Source organism: Crassostrea angulata, chromosome 2 (genome assembly GCF_025612915.1).
Source record: "Crassostrea angulata isolate pt1a10 chromosome 2, ASM2561291v2, whole genome shotgun sequence".
Classification (NCBI taxonomy): domain Eukaryota; kingdom Metazoa; phylum Mollusca; class Bivalvia; order Ostreida; family Ostreidae; genus Magallana; species Magallana angulata.
The window spans coordinates 52,029,144-52,045,355 of NC_069112.1; the positions used below are offsets into that span (position 1 = coordinate 52,029,144).

General features: G+C 32.8%; 2 protein-coding genes across 11 annotated transcripts in view; both read left to right on the forward strand.

Annotated features, from left to right (window-relative positions):
• Positions 1 to 411: 411 nt before the first annotated feature.
• Positions 412 to 7,066, forward strand: LOC128172148 (G patch domain-containing protein 4-like). The gene is made up of 7 exons (XM_052837908.1): positions 412 to 592; positions 1,336 to 1,409; positions 2,816 to 2,908; positions 3,749 to 3,850; positions 4,669 to 4,772; positions 5,937 to 5,987; positions 6,594 to 7,066. Exons 1-7 carry the CDS (start codon positions 538 to 540, stop codon positions 7,000 to 7,002), a joined length of 888 nt encoding a protein of 295 aa, XP_052693868.1. The 5' UTR covers positions 412 to 537; the 3' UTR covers positions 7,003 to 7,066.
• A 4,643-nt stretch (positions 7,067 to 11,709) lies between these two features.
• The window catches only part of LOC128171198 (phosphatidylinositol 4-phosphate 5-kinase type-1 alpha-like), a 30,306-nt gene continuing 25,803 nt past the window's right edge, over positions 11,710 to 16,212 (forward strand). For 6 of the 10 annotated variants that reach the window (XM_052836925.1, XM_052836923.1, XM_052836926.1 and 3 more), the window contains exons 1-3: positions 11,712 to 12,024; positions 13,665 to 13,717; positions 14,427 to 14,513. In XM_052836925.1, the coding sequence (XP_052692885.1) occupies positions 11,946 to 12,024; positions 13,665 to 13,717; positions 14,427 to 14,513 (219 nt within the window). In that variant the 5' untranslated portion in view covers positions 11,712 to 11,945. Of the gene's footprint in view, positions 12,025 to 13,664; positions 13,718 to 14,426; positions 14,514 to 16,212 lie in introns of all 10 variants that reach the window. The other 4 variants (XR_008242037.1, XM_052836920.1, XM_052836921.1 and 1 more) reach the window with 2 other exon arrangements.

Here is a 16,212-nt window from a genome sequence, read left to right on the forward strand (position 1 = left end):
ATGAAAAATAGGTACATGTATAAAAAAATTATTTAGAATATCGGCGTCGTGTAATTAATCATAATATAATTTGTTTGAAAATTTTGTATGTGATATTGTGTTCATGCATGTCTATGCATGTTTAATCTACATTGATTTGACCGCATGGTTTAATTATTTACAAAACACAGCTACATGTATATAGACACTTGTTTTAATCATTTTCAATAAGGGGCTGGCATAATATATAACAAGAACAAGATACGAGGTCAGGCACATGTTTATAAAGGATACCATAGTGCATTTTTCCTAATAATTAATTTCATGAATGAGAATATTTACAAATCAAGGCACACCTGCACAAAGATACAATTAATTTTTTTCCCATCGGGATCGTTATAACGAAAACAAACACACATGCTGCTTCCGGTTTGAATAGACAGCACACACACTGACACTGTCAGTGTATCTGAGACAAAACCAGTCAGACGAATTTGTTTTAATTTTGAAGGGATGGATTAGACTAACGTTTGTTTCAAGTTTTAAGTTTATTTCAAAATGTCACAAAGTAGATTTGCTCAAAAGGAGTTGAAAAAATTCGGATGGAAGGAAGGTATTTATATTTTTTGTACAGCATAAGGATTTAATCTTTCACTGTTTTAGTGTTTATCTTCCTATGGTTCGACCTTTGGCACATTGTATCCATATTAATTTTTGTATTTAAAAAGTAAAACAGGGACCTATACACGAGGGTAATTAAAGGGTAAGAAGACCAATGGCCTGCCAAGAGTACCTGCTACACCTTATCATATTGATATTCACTTTTTACATGTACTAATATATACTGGCGTGCGACCAGTTCTCGGCAAGTACCATTTCTCGCCAGTACATTGTAATGTTATTTTTCATATATAATTTCATGTGTTGATAAAATCATGTCACAATGTAGTGAATGTACTGGCGAGAAATGGTACTTGGAGAGAACTGGTCACACGCCAGTAGACCACAGTCATTTGTGTCAGCTGTTTTGACAGCTATAAATCAATGTTACAAAGATATTTTGCTATTATCCTAACCTCAGCAAAATTTGCCGGATAAATGTAGTTAGAGTTGACTTGTGCCTTCACTGAATCTCGTGACAGTACCTCATAACTCCACGTGTAGAATTGTCCAAACATATTTGAACATCTTTATACCGGTAATTAAATAATTTGTTGAAGCAGAAACTTGAGACATAGTGTAATTGTAACAAATCACGTTGCATCTATAGAAAGTCTCCTCTGGCCTGTCAAAGGAAAATAATATTTCAGTATGTACATAACATAAATGTTAAAATTGATTTCTTTATTTTTTTAGGATCGGGACTGGGAAAAAATGAGAATGGAATGAAGGAAGCCATCAAAGTGAAGATAAAGAACGACAGTCATGGGGTATGGGTGCTTGGCATTTTACATCCTCTTTCAATAATCTTGACTGTTAATAATTGTTGAACCGATGGTCTAGCTGGGACCATTAAATTTTGGATGGGGGCCAGTTTTTACTTTGTTAAGACCATTTGCACTTTGAGCAATTAAGACATTTTATTTTTTATATTTATGTGTCAAGTGTGACAGTGAAAATACTTGATTGGCCAGTAAAATCTTTAATTGATAAAGCCAAATAACCAGTAAGAGAAAAATAAACAAGCTCCGAGAGATGCCACAGACAAGGGTGACTATCAATTATCGTATCAGGTCTAGTGCCTCTGTTGGAAGAATGCATTGTCAACAGTAAAGAGAACTCTCATTTTACTGTACATGTACTACATTTGGCTGTGTATTCTATTTAGCGCTTTTGGTGGAAATCGGCCTCAGCTAAATCAAGAACATTGCTAAATGCCATGTATAAATGTATAAGAATACTTCCATTCAGGAATACACTAATTCAAATCTACGCCAACTTGTTAAAAAACTTATTTCCGCCAAATATCGTACACTAGATAACCTAGATCGTACATTAGATAACCCATTCCATCTCCCTTCCATTACCTTGGAAGAGTAGAAAGATAAATGGTTTCCCAGAACTGAATTACTGATCCAACCTGTACAAATTTCAAATAGTATTGAGCATGTTGGTAACCCACTTCCATCTCCCATCCATTACCTTGTATGAAGAGAGAAATGTATAGCTTCTTAGAACTAATACAAATTTTAAATAGTAACGAACATGTTAAGAGCATTTAACATGTTAAATAACTATTTGGCCAGCATATACCCTTTGCATCAGAAATAAAAAATAAAAAAATCAACCCTTATTTTTCAAGTTTTTGAAAGTGTGATTTTATATAGTGTCAACCCCAAATATTTATTGCCCTAAGATGTACTTCTAGTGTTGATCAATGTTAAAAAAAATCATGTCTTTTAATTTATTCACACTATTATTATTTCTCAAACCACATTGAATTTATGTACAGTCTTTGCCATAGTAACATTTTGGCAAATAACTACTGTAGGTTGTGTGCAACCATGCTGTTGATAACTACCATTGTAATATTAGTAGGTCTTCTACCAATTGGATGAAATATTGGTTGTAAACTAATAGGAAATGTATTTAGAAATTCATTTTGATGAGAAAATTGAAGTTAATCACTTTAAGCATTCAACAATGTTTCTGTGCATACAAATCTTTATATTAATAACTGAAATTGTAAGTGTGTAACATCATGACCTGGTTAAAAGGGCAAATCAAATAACTGGTATAGAATTTTTGTACAAATATATTGATAAAGAGAATTAGATATGAAATGCTTTATATAAACCTTTACGTTCAGTATTTACGTGACTTTTATTCATTAAAGGTGGGCCACAACAGAGGAGATGAGTTTACCTTTCACTGGTGGGATCACGTGTTCAATAAGGCAGCCAGCAGTATCGTGGTGGAGTCCACACAGGTATGGTATAGTACAATACTATATGTGTACATGTACAAAACTTGTATAGGACAATACTATGGAACTATGTTACAGTGAGACCTGTCAGTGTCAGGACCTTTGTAAAACATTTTACAGTCTTTTCTGACTGCAATTTCATTGTGAGGCTTGTCTTAAACTCCAACCCATTGGTTTTATCTTCTGGAGCATAAACAAAATGCACATTATATTACCAAAAATGGTAAATTTGATTTATTTAAGGAATAAAGAATCATTTATTATGAGATGATAATTTCGGTCGGGACGTGGTCAAATCCAATAAAGCCTGAAGCTCCGACCGAAATTATCACCTCATAATATTGAAAGAATTATTTCTTATTACTTATATTTGTATTATTTCCAAATTGTACAGTTGAGAACAACATTATTTTAAAAAACCACTATTTTTTATGTAGCACATGCTATGTATTACTACGCCATTTTTCTGTTATGCTACAAGACACACCCATTTTGTGTCACTCATGTTTTATGAAGTTATTGGGTTTTAGGGTTCAAAATTGATTTGTAATGTTATCACAGACAAAGACAGTTGAAAATGTAATTGTTACATGACTTGTATTAAGTCTGGTGTAAACAGCTTAAATGAAATTTAAAATCTCACTTTAACATATTGCCTTATGTGGTACATGATTCGATTCCAATGCATTTATTCTACATGATCATGGATTCCTTTATTTTGAAAACTCTTTTCTATTATTTCCAATTTGCAAAATACAAAGAGTTGTCTACAGTACATGGCTTATGAAAGTTTGGTTTATTCCTGGGTTTGTCATTAAATGGAACTTGCATAATTCTATACAGGAGGGCGTGTCGGTGAATGCAGCCAAAGAGAGTGTAGGCGTGTCCACAAAGAAGGCGAGGACCTATGACAACAAGACAATGCTGTACGGACAGTTTGTAAAGGTAGGCTCAATGTTTGGACATTAGTATAATATTATATACAGACAACAAGACAATGCTTTATAGACAGTTTTTAAAGGTAGGCTCCTTGCTGTTAATGTACACTATTATATACAAACAACAAGGCAATGCTGTACGGACAGATTGTAAAGGTAGGCTTAATGTTTGGACACTAGCATATGCAGACAACAAGACAATGCTGTATAGAAAGTTTGTAAAGGTAGGCTCCATGTTTGGACACTAGCATATTACAGAAAACAAGGCAATGCTGTATAGAAAGTTTGTAAAGATAGGCTCCATGTTTGGACACTAGCATATTACAGAAAACAAGGCAATGCTGTATAGAAAGTTTGTAAAGATAGGCTCCATGTTTGGACACTAGCATATTACAGAAAACAAGGCAATGCTGTATGGACAGTTTGTAAAGGTAGGCTCAATGTTTGGACACTAGCATATACAGACAACAAGACAATGCTGTATAGAAAGTTTGTAAAGATAGGCTCCATGTTTGGACACTAGCATATTACAGAAAACAAGGCAATGCTGTATGGACGGTTTGTAAGGTAGGCTCAATGTTTGGACACTAGCATATACAGACAACAAGACAATGCTGTATAGAAAGTTTGTTAAGGTAGGCTCCATGTGGTCAATGTTATCCATACAAAATGTTGCCAATTTTTGAAGATTAAGATAATGTTTGAAGAAAAAAAACTGTGTCTTGATTTTCAGTGATTTAACAATGACCCTTATGCTTTCCAGTTTCTTATACAAAAAAAAATGGTGAACACCGATAAGACCTGTTTATACATTGATACTTATAGGGGGCGACACTGGACAACAACCAGGAGGTGAAGAGTGAGGGGGAGGAGGTGGACGCCTCAGAGGTGACAGAGTACCTCGAGGAGGACCGACAGACTCTACAGAAGTAAGCCCTGCTCTAATGTATTGACACTCCTTAATAAATCCTAGACTTTGATATATATGTACATACTTGCTCTAAAGTATTGACACTCCTTAATAAACCCTAGACATTGATATTTCGCTTATGTACTGTGGTTTCATTAATATTAAAGGGTATTAATTTTTGTGGATAAAGTGAAAATCACAGTTTCAAGGATACATAAATTCGTGGCCAATGACGCTATCAATACAAACTGGTAGTAGAAATACACTTCAATGAACATTTAAATTCATGGTTAAACTTAAGAACGAAATCCACGAAAATTGATATTGAACGAATATTGATGAAACCACAGTATACTACAGATTTATTTATAAATTACTTACTTTTACTTACTCTAATGTATTGAAACTCCTTAATAAACCCTAGACATTGGTATTTTGCTTATGTATACTATAGATTCATTTATAACTTACAGGAAATGATATCAGTTTAAAATTGTGCTTATGTGAAACATCAGATATTGATAATTATGTAAAATTGCGCTGTTGTTTATTGTAAACTATAGATTCCTTGATAATGCCAGGAATCTATGTTTGGGTGAAAAAACAGTTTCCCTAGTGAATTCTAAAAATCTTGCTTGTGTTTTTTAAGATGTAAACTGTATGTATACTGTACAAAAGTTCAGTGTTTGTGATACAGAACAGCAGGATTGTGGAATTATTCACTGTACACGTAGGCCTACAATTAGGAATCTTACTGTGTATCAAAGTACTGCTGAATAATAGGAAATATCCTTATTTTACTCATACATGTATACCACATATGCCAAAAAATTCCATACAAAAGACTTTTACTTAGAATGGCTTTGACTAGCTACTCATTTCATACTTGTTTAGACTTAAAAAGTTGTTTAGATTTTTTCTGCAAAAAATTGCAATTCACACAGAGGAACAATTGCCCAATGAATACTTGTAAGCTGGATTTGAGTATTTAAAGTCACAATTTTTTTAGGCTGACAAAAATTTCAGTTTCTACAGTTACTGTAATTTTTTTTTGCAATGTGGCCTAATTTTGTCAATGACATTGTTTCATAAACTCAGATGCCAAATTTGATTTAATTTGTTCTTTTATATATATGAATTTATACTAATTTTACCATGGCTAAATAGAGTTTGTCTGTTTTAGATTACCAGATGAAGAAATTCTGAAGATATGTGGAGGAATGACTGCACACAAGTAAGATCCTTATTGAAGGGAACCAACTAATTGCAATTCGGAGGATGTTCATATTGTCTTTTTGTCTTGAGAGAGTTTCTGTCTTGGGTTTTATGGATAAGCATCCACACATTTTGCTAGTATACCAAATTCACTTTTATTCTACTTGCTCATTCAGTGTAATACTGTGGAATCATTAATTTTCGTGGGGGCGAATTTTTGTGGATTGCTTAAATTTTACAGGTTCATGGGGACGTAATTTCGTGTACTCTCTTAAACCTACAAAAGAAATATAACTTTATTACCCTAATTTATTAATTCGTGGAGGATGTTAATTTGTGGATGAGAGGTACCCACGAATTCCACGAAAATTGAGCCACCACGAAATCTAATGATTCCACAATAATTGATAGAAAACCTGATTTATGCACCTCAGCCACATTTTATGAATAGTTGCAATTTGTAACATCAATCAGACTGTTAGAGAAAGGAAATATTTAGAAAAAATTACATGATTGTACATGATACACTGACTGTCATTTTCCAATGGACTAAGAGAAAAAAGAGATTTCTGATTGTGTGAGAAAACAGTGAGTCTCAAACTCATGTCATTGAATTTTCTTGCAGGGGAGCCAGACATGGGTTAAAGTTGAATGGCAAGCTAGAACGAATCCAGGAGCAAGAAAGGCTCTTAATGGAGAAATGGAAAAAACAGAAAGGAAGCAACAGTGAAATGGACAAATCAGAAAGGTCGTCTTTAAATGCTAAAACTGACACAACTGAAAATGAAGATGTGAATAGGGAGTGTGTCAAAACCAAAAAGAAGAAAAAGAAAAGAGACAAATATAAAGACGCAGAGAAAATTTCTCAAAATCAAAGTCCTGATTGTGATGACAGTCAAGAAATCCAAAATGATAAAAGTGATGTTAAAAAAGAAAAGAAGCGGAAGCGGAAAAACATTGAGTTGGGACATGAAACTGATATAGATCATGAAACAAAGAGGACAAAAAAGAAGAAGAAAAGGGATAGAGTGTGATTAACTTATACCATATTGATGTTATTTTATGCGTATTAAATAGAAACAAAAAAATTAAAAATCATGCTTTTTATCGGCTTATTTACTAATAAAACAACATGGCTTCTTAATGTGTGTGGGGAAGGGGGGAGGGGGCAGGCTAAACCAAAAACTGTCACGAGTTTTTGAATTACTATCTTAAATTTCCTAAACATTCTATACAAATATTCACTTTAAATAACTCTTCACTTTCTTCTGAGATTATTTTTAAACACCTTCCCCATCACTGCTAAATGAAGTAGTGTGGTTTGTGTACATATGAAAATGGCTATTCTTGATCTGCACATGAATATACATACTTCACTCTCAGGAAGTAAGTGAGCATGTTTAAGTGAAAGTTTGTGGCAAGTAAAGTTATGATATCAGTAGTAAAATAACCAACAACATTTTGGAATTGAGTATTTCCACAGAATGCATATGGGTAATAAAACTATTGTGTGCTTTATGTGCTGTATGAAAGTTGCAAGTTTTTGTATTGGGGAGGGTGGAAGTAGCTCAACTGTATATCAACCCAATTTTTTTCAGAGCTACATGCTTCAGAATTACAGCTAAATTTAAGTTTGTTCAAAATGCAAAAAAATACAACTCAAAGGCCCAACAAAGGGTGCCAAGGGGAGGGGTGAAAATTTAGTGTAAAAAATTACACCAATCCACTTTTTACAGAAGTTATGTCCCTTGGCCACCATATTGAGGGGAAATGCATAGATTTCTCAAAGTATCCTTTGTAGTTAAGAAGTTTGTACCTTTGATATTTGAGATTTTATAATAAGGGTGGGGCAACCCACATTTCAAAGGAATGAATTGATGAGATTATATCACAGGATGCCCATATTGTTACTAGCTTAAAGGTGACTGTTGGTTTTCCCTTTTGACCTTTAGGTTGACCCTGCAAAGATCATCTTTTGCAAAGTCTGGCTTGGTCAATACTTTAAAAACTGAGCTTAGAAAAGTTAACTGTAGCTTAATTGTAAGGAAACCAAAGAATGAATTCCAGCTGATGAATGGAAGGATTTTTTTTTTAGTCCAGAGTAGTTTTTTTACTCCAGAGTCCAGAGTAGTCCAAAAAAAAAGAAATTGAAGGAGGGGATTTGGTTTTAAACGATTTAAAGGGGAATATGGACACGATTTGGTCAAATTCTGTTTTTATCATTTACAATGCTTTAGGAAGGCATTTCTAATGATTAAATGAATTTTGAGGGTCAGTCGTAGAGTTATAAGCAAGATACAGGGCTCACAATTGCAATTCTTTGTCATATAAAAAAGGCTCGTGCCCTGTATTTGTTTAAATAGGTTTAATATACCAGTAAAAAATCTTTAGCCAATTTGTCAATATTCTTATTGATTTTAAGCATGAATAAACAGTTCCTAACATATAACACATTCATTTTAGATCTAAAATTGAAATTTTCACTTCAACATTCAAAATGTAAACAAAGGCTTTGTTTACATAGCGAAGAATTGTAAGCTCTGTAAGTCCCTTAAAACTCAACAAATGACACTCAAATTTTTGTTGAATATTAAAAATGCCTTACTGAATCATTGTAAACATTGAAATTGGAAAAATAATTTTTGACCCAACTCGTGACCATGCTCCTTCAAAGGGTTTATATAATTCAGGTATAGATAAATTGTTGTGTAGTTCATCACTTACGGTGTAAAGAAGAATATTGACTCGGGTTGAAAATTGACCCGGGGGTCATTTTTCAACGTTGAAAATTGAGACCAAAAGTCGTGAAATTCATACCCATGGTCATTTTCCAACAGCATGAAAAAGATTTTTCTAAACTGATGATCTCGACACATTGAAAATTGACCCTGTTGAAAATTGACTCCGAGTAAATGACTTCAGGTCGAGTTTTTAAACTAAATTGGAACTTGCCCTACACGGTTTTAATGTACATGTACATGTTAACACTTTAAAAGTTCAGTTGTAAAATTTTAATTCTTTCGTATTGTGCAATATATGCGGACAAGGCTGACTTGTTTTAGATTGATTCATATAATAATAAGTTAAAACTTGGTATCCATTCATTTTACCTTGTAAATAAAACAGAATAAGAAGATAACCTTTGGCTTTTCTGAATGGGACGGGCGAGTCAGGCAAGAAATGTTTTTGGACATAGAATTGATTTTCATTCCCTCGATTGTGGGACAGAATTTATTGGCCCTTATGGTCAGAATTTTTTTTGTAGCTTTAAAGAAAATGGGTTATTTGTTTTCAAGTATACTAATACAGAATACAAATTAATGTCTCTCAAAAACTCAAATCATTCCCTACTCTTCCCTTCATCGGGATATAATGATTTTCCCTTAATTGATGTAAACTTGTCATAATCTCTGATATTGTGTCCAACAAATACTGGCCGTTACCGTTCCTTTTTAGGCATATCGATATAGCTTAATTTCACAGGCACCTGCCGTTGTACATTTTTCTTATAATAAAAAAATATTTACCTTTATAGTACTGTATTATTTGGTATAGAGGGTATATAATCATATATTTTTTTTTATTATAAGAAAAATATTTACCGTTAGGTTCATGTTCTTAATTTTGAGAAGTCAGGATGATTCCTTGACAAAATAATACTTGCACAGTTGCATGTCATATTTTTATATGAGAAGTCGCCAGAAGTTTTTGTTTCATTAATATTTAACTAAGCAATAATATTTCGTAAACTTGCCAGATGAACTATTTCTTAAGCACCAGCCAACTTTCTGCATATGCACAGTTTTTTTTTTTAAATTACAATTTATCTCTATTATTTTGAGTTAAAATTCAATTTTATTAACTACGTATAGGTGTAAGAGACCACTGACGTTAAATACACGTATTTTTCTCCTAATAAAAGATATACACCCTCTACAATATATATATATATATATATATATATATATATATATATATATATATATATATATATATATATATATATATATATATATATATATATATATATATATATAAAGGTGCATGTAATAGAAAGGTTAATCACCTACTTTGGCCCGTAGCATGATCCTCTACTTCATTTTGATATACTAATATTTTTAATTCAAAATCTTATTTGATCCTTTCGTCGACGAAAACAATTATGGTTAATAAACTTGTGTTAAGTTTTTATGATCAGGGCTATTCAGGAACTATAAAAGGAAAAAAAAGTTATTCCGTTATTGTCATCCTGTACAAAAATTAGATTGCAAGCTTGCTATATATATATTCCGTTAAGCAGAATTGTTTAAATTATGCCTAGAAAAAAAAATAACAATTTGATTCAATTTTGTTCATCATATTTAGTTATATTACATCCTGATTTATTCATTCTATTTTCACAGCAAAAAAACACAACCAAAAAAACCCCTGAAAAATATCGGCTGTATATACATACATACATACATACATACATACATACATACATACATACAAACATACATACATACATACATACATGTAGTTACTACAGCATTGTTCAGAACAGGGTATACATGATAATATATATGTAAAACATGACCTTGATTTCTTACATTTCCGATATATACTAAAATTACAAATGTTAGGGGAAATAAATATATAAACAAAAAGAGAGCTTGATTGATGCGTTTTATTGTAAATTTTGTATTAACACCGACCCAGATATACAATGATCAATATCACAATTTCAATTTACTGGGTGAGTGTTAAACAAAAATTAAACAATAGGACGTAAATTTTTATTTATTATTTATATCTGTATACATATCCAATGATAAAAAACCGGTCTCATTGAATTAAATACATTGTAGTTTATCCTGTAACCATGTAACCAATATTCTTATTAAAACACAATTTTGAAATATATATATATACATGTGTATCACACAAAACAGCAATTATACGCAAAAAGTTCACTATGAAATAGAAATAAAATATATAGTTTGAAGGGATAATATAAACAAAATAATAATTGAAATGTTTCGGGGTTTTTTTGGCGTTCGACTGTTAAAACATTTCAATACATGGTATATAAAGAATAAATATGAAAAAGAATGTAAAATTTTTGGTTACATAAATAAATGTAAATTTGTGCTTGTTAATTGCCGTTGAATTTTAAACAGGTTTCATATGGTCAAAATTTCACGATACAGGTCAATTTTCAACGGACCAGGGTTTTTATTCAACATCTCTGATTTCAACATTCAACGTTGAAAAATGACCCCTGTAACACCGGTACAATTTTTATTTCACACAACTGCGAGGAACAGACACCAGCATTTGATAAATTTTACACAAATCAGCAGAGTGGTTTTAAACATTTTCGAATCATTTACCATCTTCACAACGTCAAGGCTTTGTCGCAACAAACTTGTGTGGAGTTCCGTAATCACAAAGCATTGACGTTGTGAAGATGATCAATATTACATGTAGCCTATGCATTAGTTGAATTTCATTGCTCTCTCTCTCTCTCTCTCTCTCTCTCTCTCTCTCTCTCTCTCTCTCTCTCTCTCTCTCTCTCTCTCTCTCTCATTGTAATTTTCATAATTTTTTTGAAAAGATTAAAAAAAAAAATCAATATGATATATGCATGTTTTAGGAATGCATATCACCGGTTCATATAATATACGTCCATGTTGTTGCACTAACAAAATATTACACAATATTGTATAAAATGTTTGGATCCACCCCGGAAATATAGTACAGCGCATGCGTGATTCATACATCCGCTATAATGTCAGGCGATTGAAAGAACAACAATCAATAAGTTGATTTAAAATGTAAACTTTACATATTTCGAATCCTCTCTTAGCTCAGAAATGTGGTTGAACGACTAAAGGTTTACTCTAGTTTGACCTCAACTTAAAAATTTATTGGAAGAAGGTCAGAAACAGCATCGGTAGAGGTGTTGGGTGTTCCCAAATTGAAATTTGAAAGGATGGCCACAAGCGATGGTTCTGTGGTTGGTGTGATGAGGCCAGAGCCAGAAGCTTCCACCTCCATGGCCGAAGACAGCGGTAAGTTATCCAGGGAAAAACTCAAATAGACCGAGAGCCATCGAGGCTTAGTGTCGTGTCGGTAAATTGACATGTGTGTCATCCCAAATTTCACAACGCCTATAGAATATGGGTGGGAGGAGGAAGTCTTTAGATAATTTATATGTTTGCTCACTGTATAAACCAGCTGGAAATATGACATGTATTAAAAAGGCACTGTTGATACACCGATTCCACACAATATTGAACCTTCTAAGATATTAGTAAAAAAAATGAATGAATTTCTCGTCTATGAACAGTTTGTTATACTCTGTTCCAAGATACATATGTATTCTGGATTTACATTTGGCTTGATATTTATAAATACCTCAAGGTTCAAACGAATGTTCATTCAAAAGTATGAAAAATTTCCAAGAGTCCTCAGTCGAAATGCCCCTGTTAGCTTATCAGGTTTCAATACAATGCTAAAAAATGTGATGTCTACGGAGATTTTGTATTGCAGCAAGCCCGGATGATAACGTTGAAAAATTGCGCGACGTATTCCGAGTGTATTCCGAAGAGAGAAAAGATGTAAACATTTCCCATTATAAATCTCCGTAAGGAATCCGTTTTCGTTCCTGTTAATTTTTTCCGAGTGAAAGATGATAATGTGTCAATGAAATTATCTTGGAAAATATTCCTTTCAACTATTTCAATTGCATTTCTTTCACAGGTATGTGTATTTTTTGTTAAAAATCGTCCAAATGTGCTGCATAAATATCTTGGGACAGACTATAATATATTTAATATTGAGCAGGCACTGATTTTTTGCCTATATGATATTCTTATCATTTCCTTTGTCTGCATAAAATGGGTTACTGTGTTGCAGACCAGCTGCTATACTATTTATAATTAGCTTAAGGGATTTCCACACCATTTTGGGAATAGGGCCGGAGCCCTTGGAATTGGAAATTTTACAATAATTTATCAAAAACATGGAAGTTTTGAATATGTTCTTTAATGTCTATTGTAAAACTAATTTTCAGAATTGAGCATACCGTTGTGAGTCAGAATAAAGTTTATATTATAATTGCAAAAACAAAATCCTACAATTTAATCATTTTGTTCTTTTGAGTAATAAAAACTGTAATTTCTCTGTTCATTTATTCGACTATTTTAGTAGTTTGTTTTGAATTCCAATCTTAAGAATTCCAAATCCAATTGAATTTTTTTATGCAAAAAATTTTGAGGGAAAATTGAGGTGGATTTTGGGGTGTAAAGGAGGGTGTTGGTATCGGGAAAAACTAAATTTTGTTTCTGACGCGATATATGCTTACTAATAGCTGTGAAAATTAAAATTAGTTTATATTGTATTTAAAGAATGTTGCCTATGTCGCAGTAAATTTAGATTAGCATAAAAAATGCCTGATGTTGCATTAATTTTATACAATTTAATGTTATTTTAAAGGTTGAATAACTGTTCTATCTACAATAAATAGCAGAATTCTGAATATGTGTTATGTAATAACAGCTGCAGCTTTGTTAATTGTTATAAGATGAAACTCGTTTCCTTCTTTATATCGTTTACAATCAACTTTCGTAGGTTGCTTTCTAAAAATGATGATTTGCAAAAAAAATTTGTAAATTACTTTTAAAGAATGATTTACATTAAACTTTTGTAGATGACTCCAATGAAGAATCTGGCAAGGCAGGACAACATTTGGACCATGCAGAGGTAACATGCATTTTTGTTATATTTTCATGTTAAATACTGAAATCCGATTGGTTAAGACGCAGTTGATAATCCGTTCAATTACCCTAAGCGTTAGCAACACACTTGGCAACGGGTAACACAACGAATTGTTACATGCGCGTAAATTATGCGCGTACTGTTCGCCGTAGAATTCACTTCATTTCTATATAAGAGCAGTAAAATTTTCTTTGAAAATAAGACATTCAGTATAATAAAATAAATAGTGCCTGTTTGGGAGGGTAACTGTTCATATTGACACCACTAGAAAACCATTCTCTACCTCCGCTTCGCGTCAGTTGACAATGGTTTTCTTGGGGTGTCAATTTCAACAGTTATCCTCCAAAACAGGCACTATTTATATACTGTAACATGCTAGGATTTTAGAGTAAACATTTGGACCATGCAGAGGTAACGTGCATTTCTGTAACATGCTACTAGGATTTCTCGAGTAAATAAGCTCATAGGCCATGTTCCTTTGTCAGCTGGACATGAATGAGATTTTGACGTGTGTTGGAAGAAAAGCTTGCTTTCAGTTGTTACAAAAATGTTATAATTCTCATAAACTTTTTATAATGATTTTGGGACTTCACATTTCTAGCTTTTTAAAAAAATTGTCAAATTAGTTTAATGAATTTCTTAAAATTACTTAATTAATGGTATGTACTATGATTATTTCTTTGTTTCCTTCCAGATGGGCGGAAAGGCTTCCACCTTGAAAGCCAAGGACAAAATTGGACACAGACGAGTGGACAAGACGGGAGCAGTAACCTATAAAAAGGTTTGTGCAAAGATCCAACATCAATAAAGCTCAGCTAATTGGTTGTTCATACACATCATGTACATGGGATGCCACTTTGAGTGATACTGAGTTCAGTTTATTGACTGTTCAAATGCATGAAACCCACTTTTCAGTGGTTCTTAAAAGCAGATTTTCAACTATTAGAACCATTTTAACAGGAGCTAGGACTCTGGGTAGTTGTGTCAAACAGCAATGTGACGTAGGCCTGTCTATTTCATTGCTGGCCATCCAGTCATAGTTCTTTAAAATCAACAATTTGTCTGGCTTTTGATCTAAGATGATGCAATCAGTGTATATTTTACTTGAAACCAACATCATTTTTAACTTTGTTTTGATGCATGAAAAAGATAGTTACATCTTACTGAAAGTCCAAGGTCTTGTTAAAATGGTTCTAAGGAATGATGTCTATGTACAGCTGTGTTGTCAAGGGTTTGAGAAAAAAACCCACCACAATATGGTAAATTTCTTCAGAAAAATTCCTGATCTGCAACCAGTGTATTTCTCATTTTCAGTGCAGTCTAATCATTCTTGTTAAGTATGGCCTTTTCAGTTCAAGTGATCCAAACAAAAGATAGAAAGGGAGCTAGAATTGATATTTCAGTACAGCGTGCATATATAAATAAGTACATAATTTTCAGTGTGAGCTGTATTTGACTGTGGTTAACCATTGCTATATTGAAAAGGACTGGTGTAGCATGCAATAGATATATACATGTAGGTATAATGCAGAGAACACCGATACATCATGTCATATTGTTTCTGAAATGAAGAAGTATTGATTGAGTATGAGCAGGCAGATGGTTTGTAACTGCAGTATGAGGAAGTGCTTGATGAGCAGTATGTAGCAATTCAGATGAGTGCTTTTAGTGGAAGCTTTTTTGGGGATTAAGACTTTCCTTTCATATGAGAGAGAGAGAGAGAGAGATAGAGAGAGAGAGAAGAGAGAGAGAGAGAGATGTATCATTTATTGATTTTTGGCTTTCCATTTTGTTTATAGGCTTATAAGCTTAGACAGCTTTTGCTTGACACACACTGATATATCATGCCAAGTGATTGAAAAATCATTTAGAGATCTAGAGTCTCTCTCTCTCTCTCTCTCTCTCTCTCTCTCTCTCTCTCTCTCTCTCTCTCTCTCTCTCTCTCTCATGCCTACAGTAATTATCAGTTACATACCTGGTGCTGTATTTTGAAATACATGTAGGGTGGGGTCAAGAGGTATCATTTAATGTCAACACCATGGACCAAAACATGATAGGTTACCTTTAAACACAGTGCATCATAAAGGTCAAATAAGTGTCAGGATGTTCGACTTTAAAAGGTAAAAATATAATCTGAAGTTTAATTTAAATCCATATATGAAATGATGAAATAGATAATTTTTTAAAAATTGTATATCTTGCTCATTGAGTATAAATCAAGTACTAGTTGATTGATCAAAGCTTCCTAAAATTTGAAATATAACAGTGTGGTGATATGTCTCACTCAAAATATCCAGCCCTATCATTCTGTATATTTAACTTCCTTCTGTATTTACATTTAGTCTATCGCCTCTTCATCTTTTATTCAGGAAGACCCTCACTTTGTAAATTTAGTTTATGATATTAATGATAAATAAAAAACCTTCACTTTATTTTACTAAACCTCACACAGTATGGAATGATATAGCCTCACTTATATT

Bases quoted from the DNA above. Each gene is read 5' to 3' on its own strand.
- LOC128172148 (XM_052837908.1), top strand. From the start codon at position 538: ATGTCACAAAGTAGATTTGCTCAAAAGGAGTTGAAAAAATTCGGATGG. The intron at 1,410-2,815 runs GTATGGGTGCTT...TATTCATTAAAG, and splicing joins TAAAGAACGACAGTCATGGG to GTGGGCCACAACAGAGGAGA. The intron at 5,988-6,593 runs GTAAGATCCTTA...ATTTTCTTGCAG, and splicing joins GGAGGAATGACTGCACACAA to GGGAGCCAGACATGGGTTAA.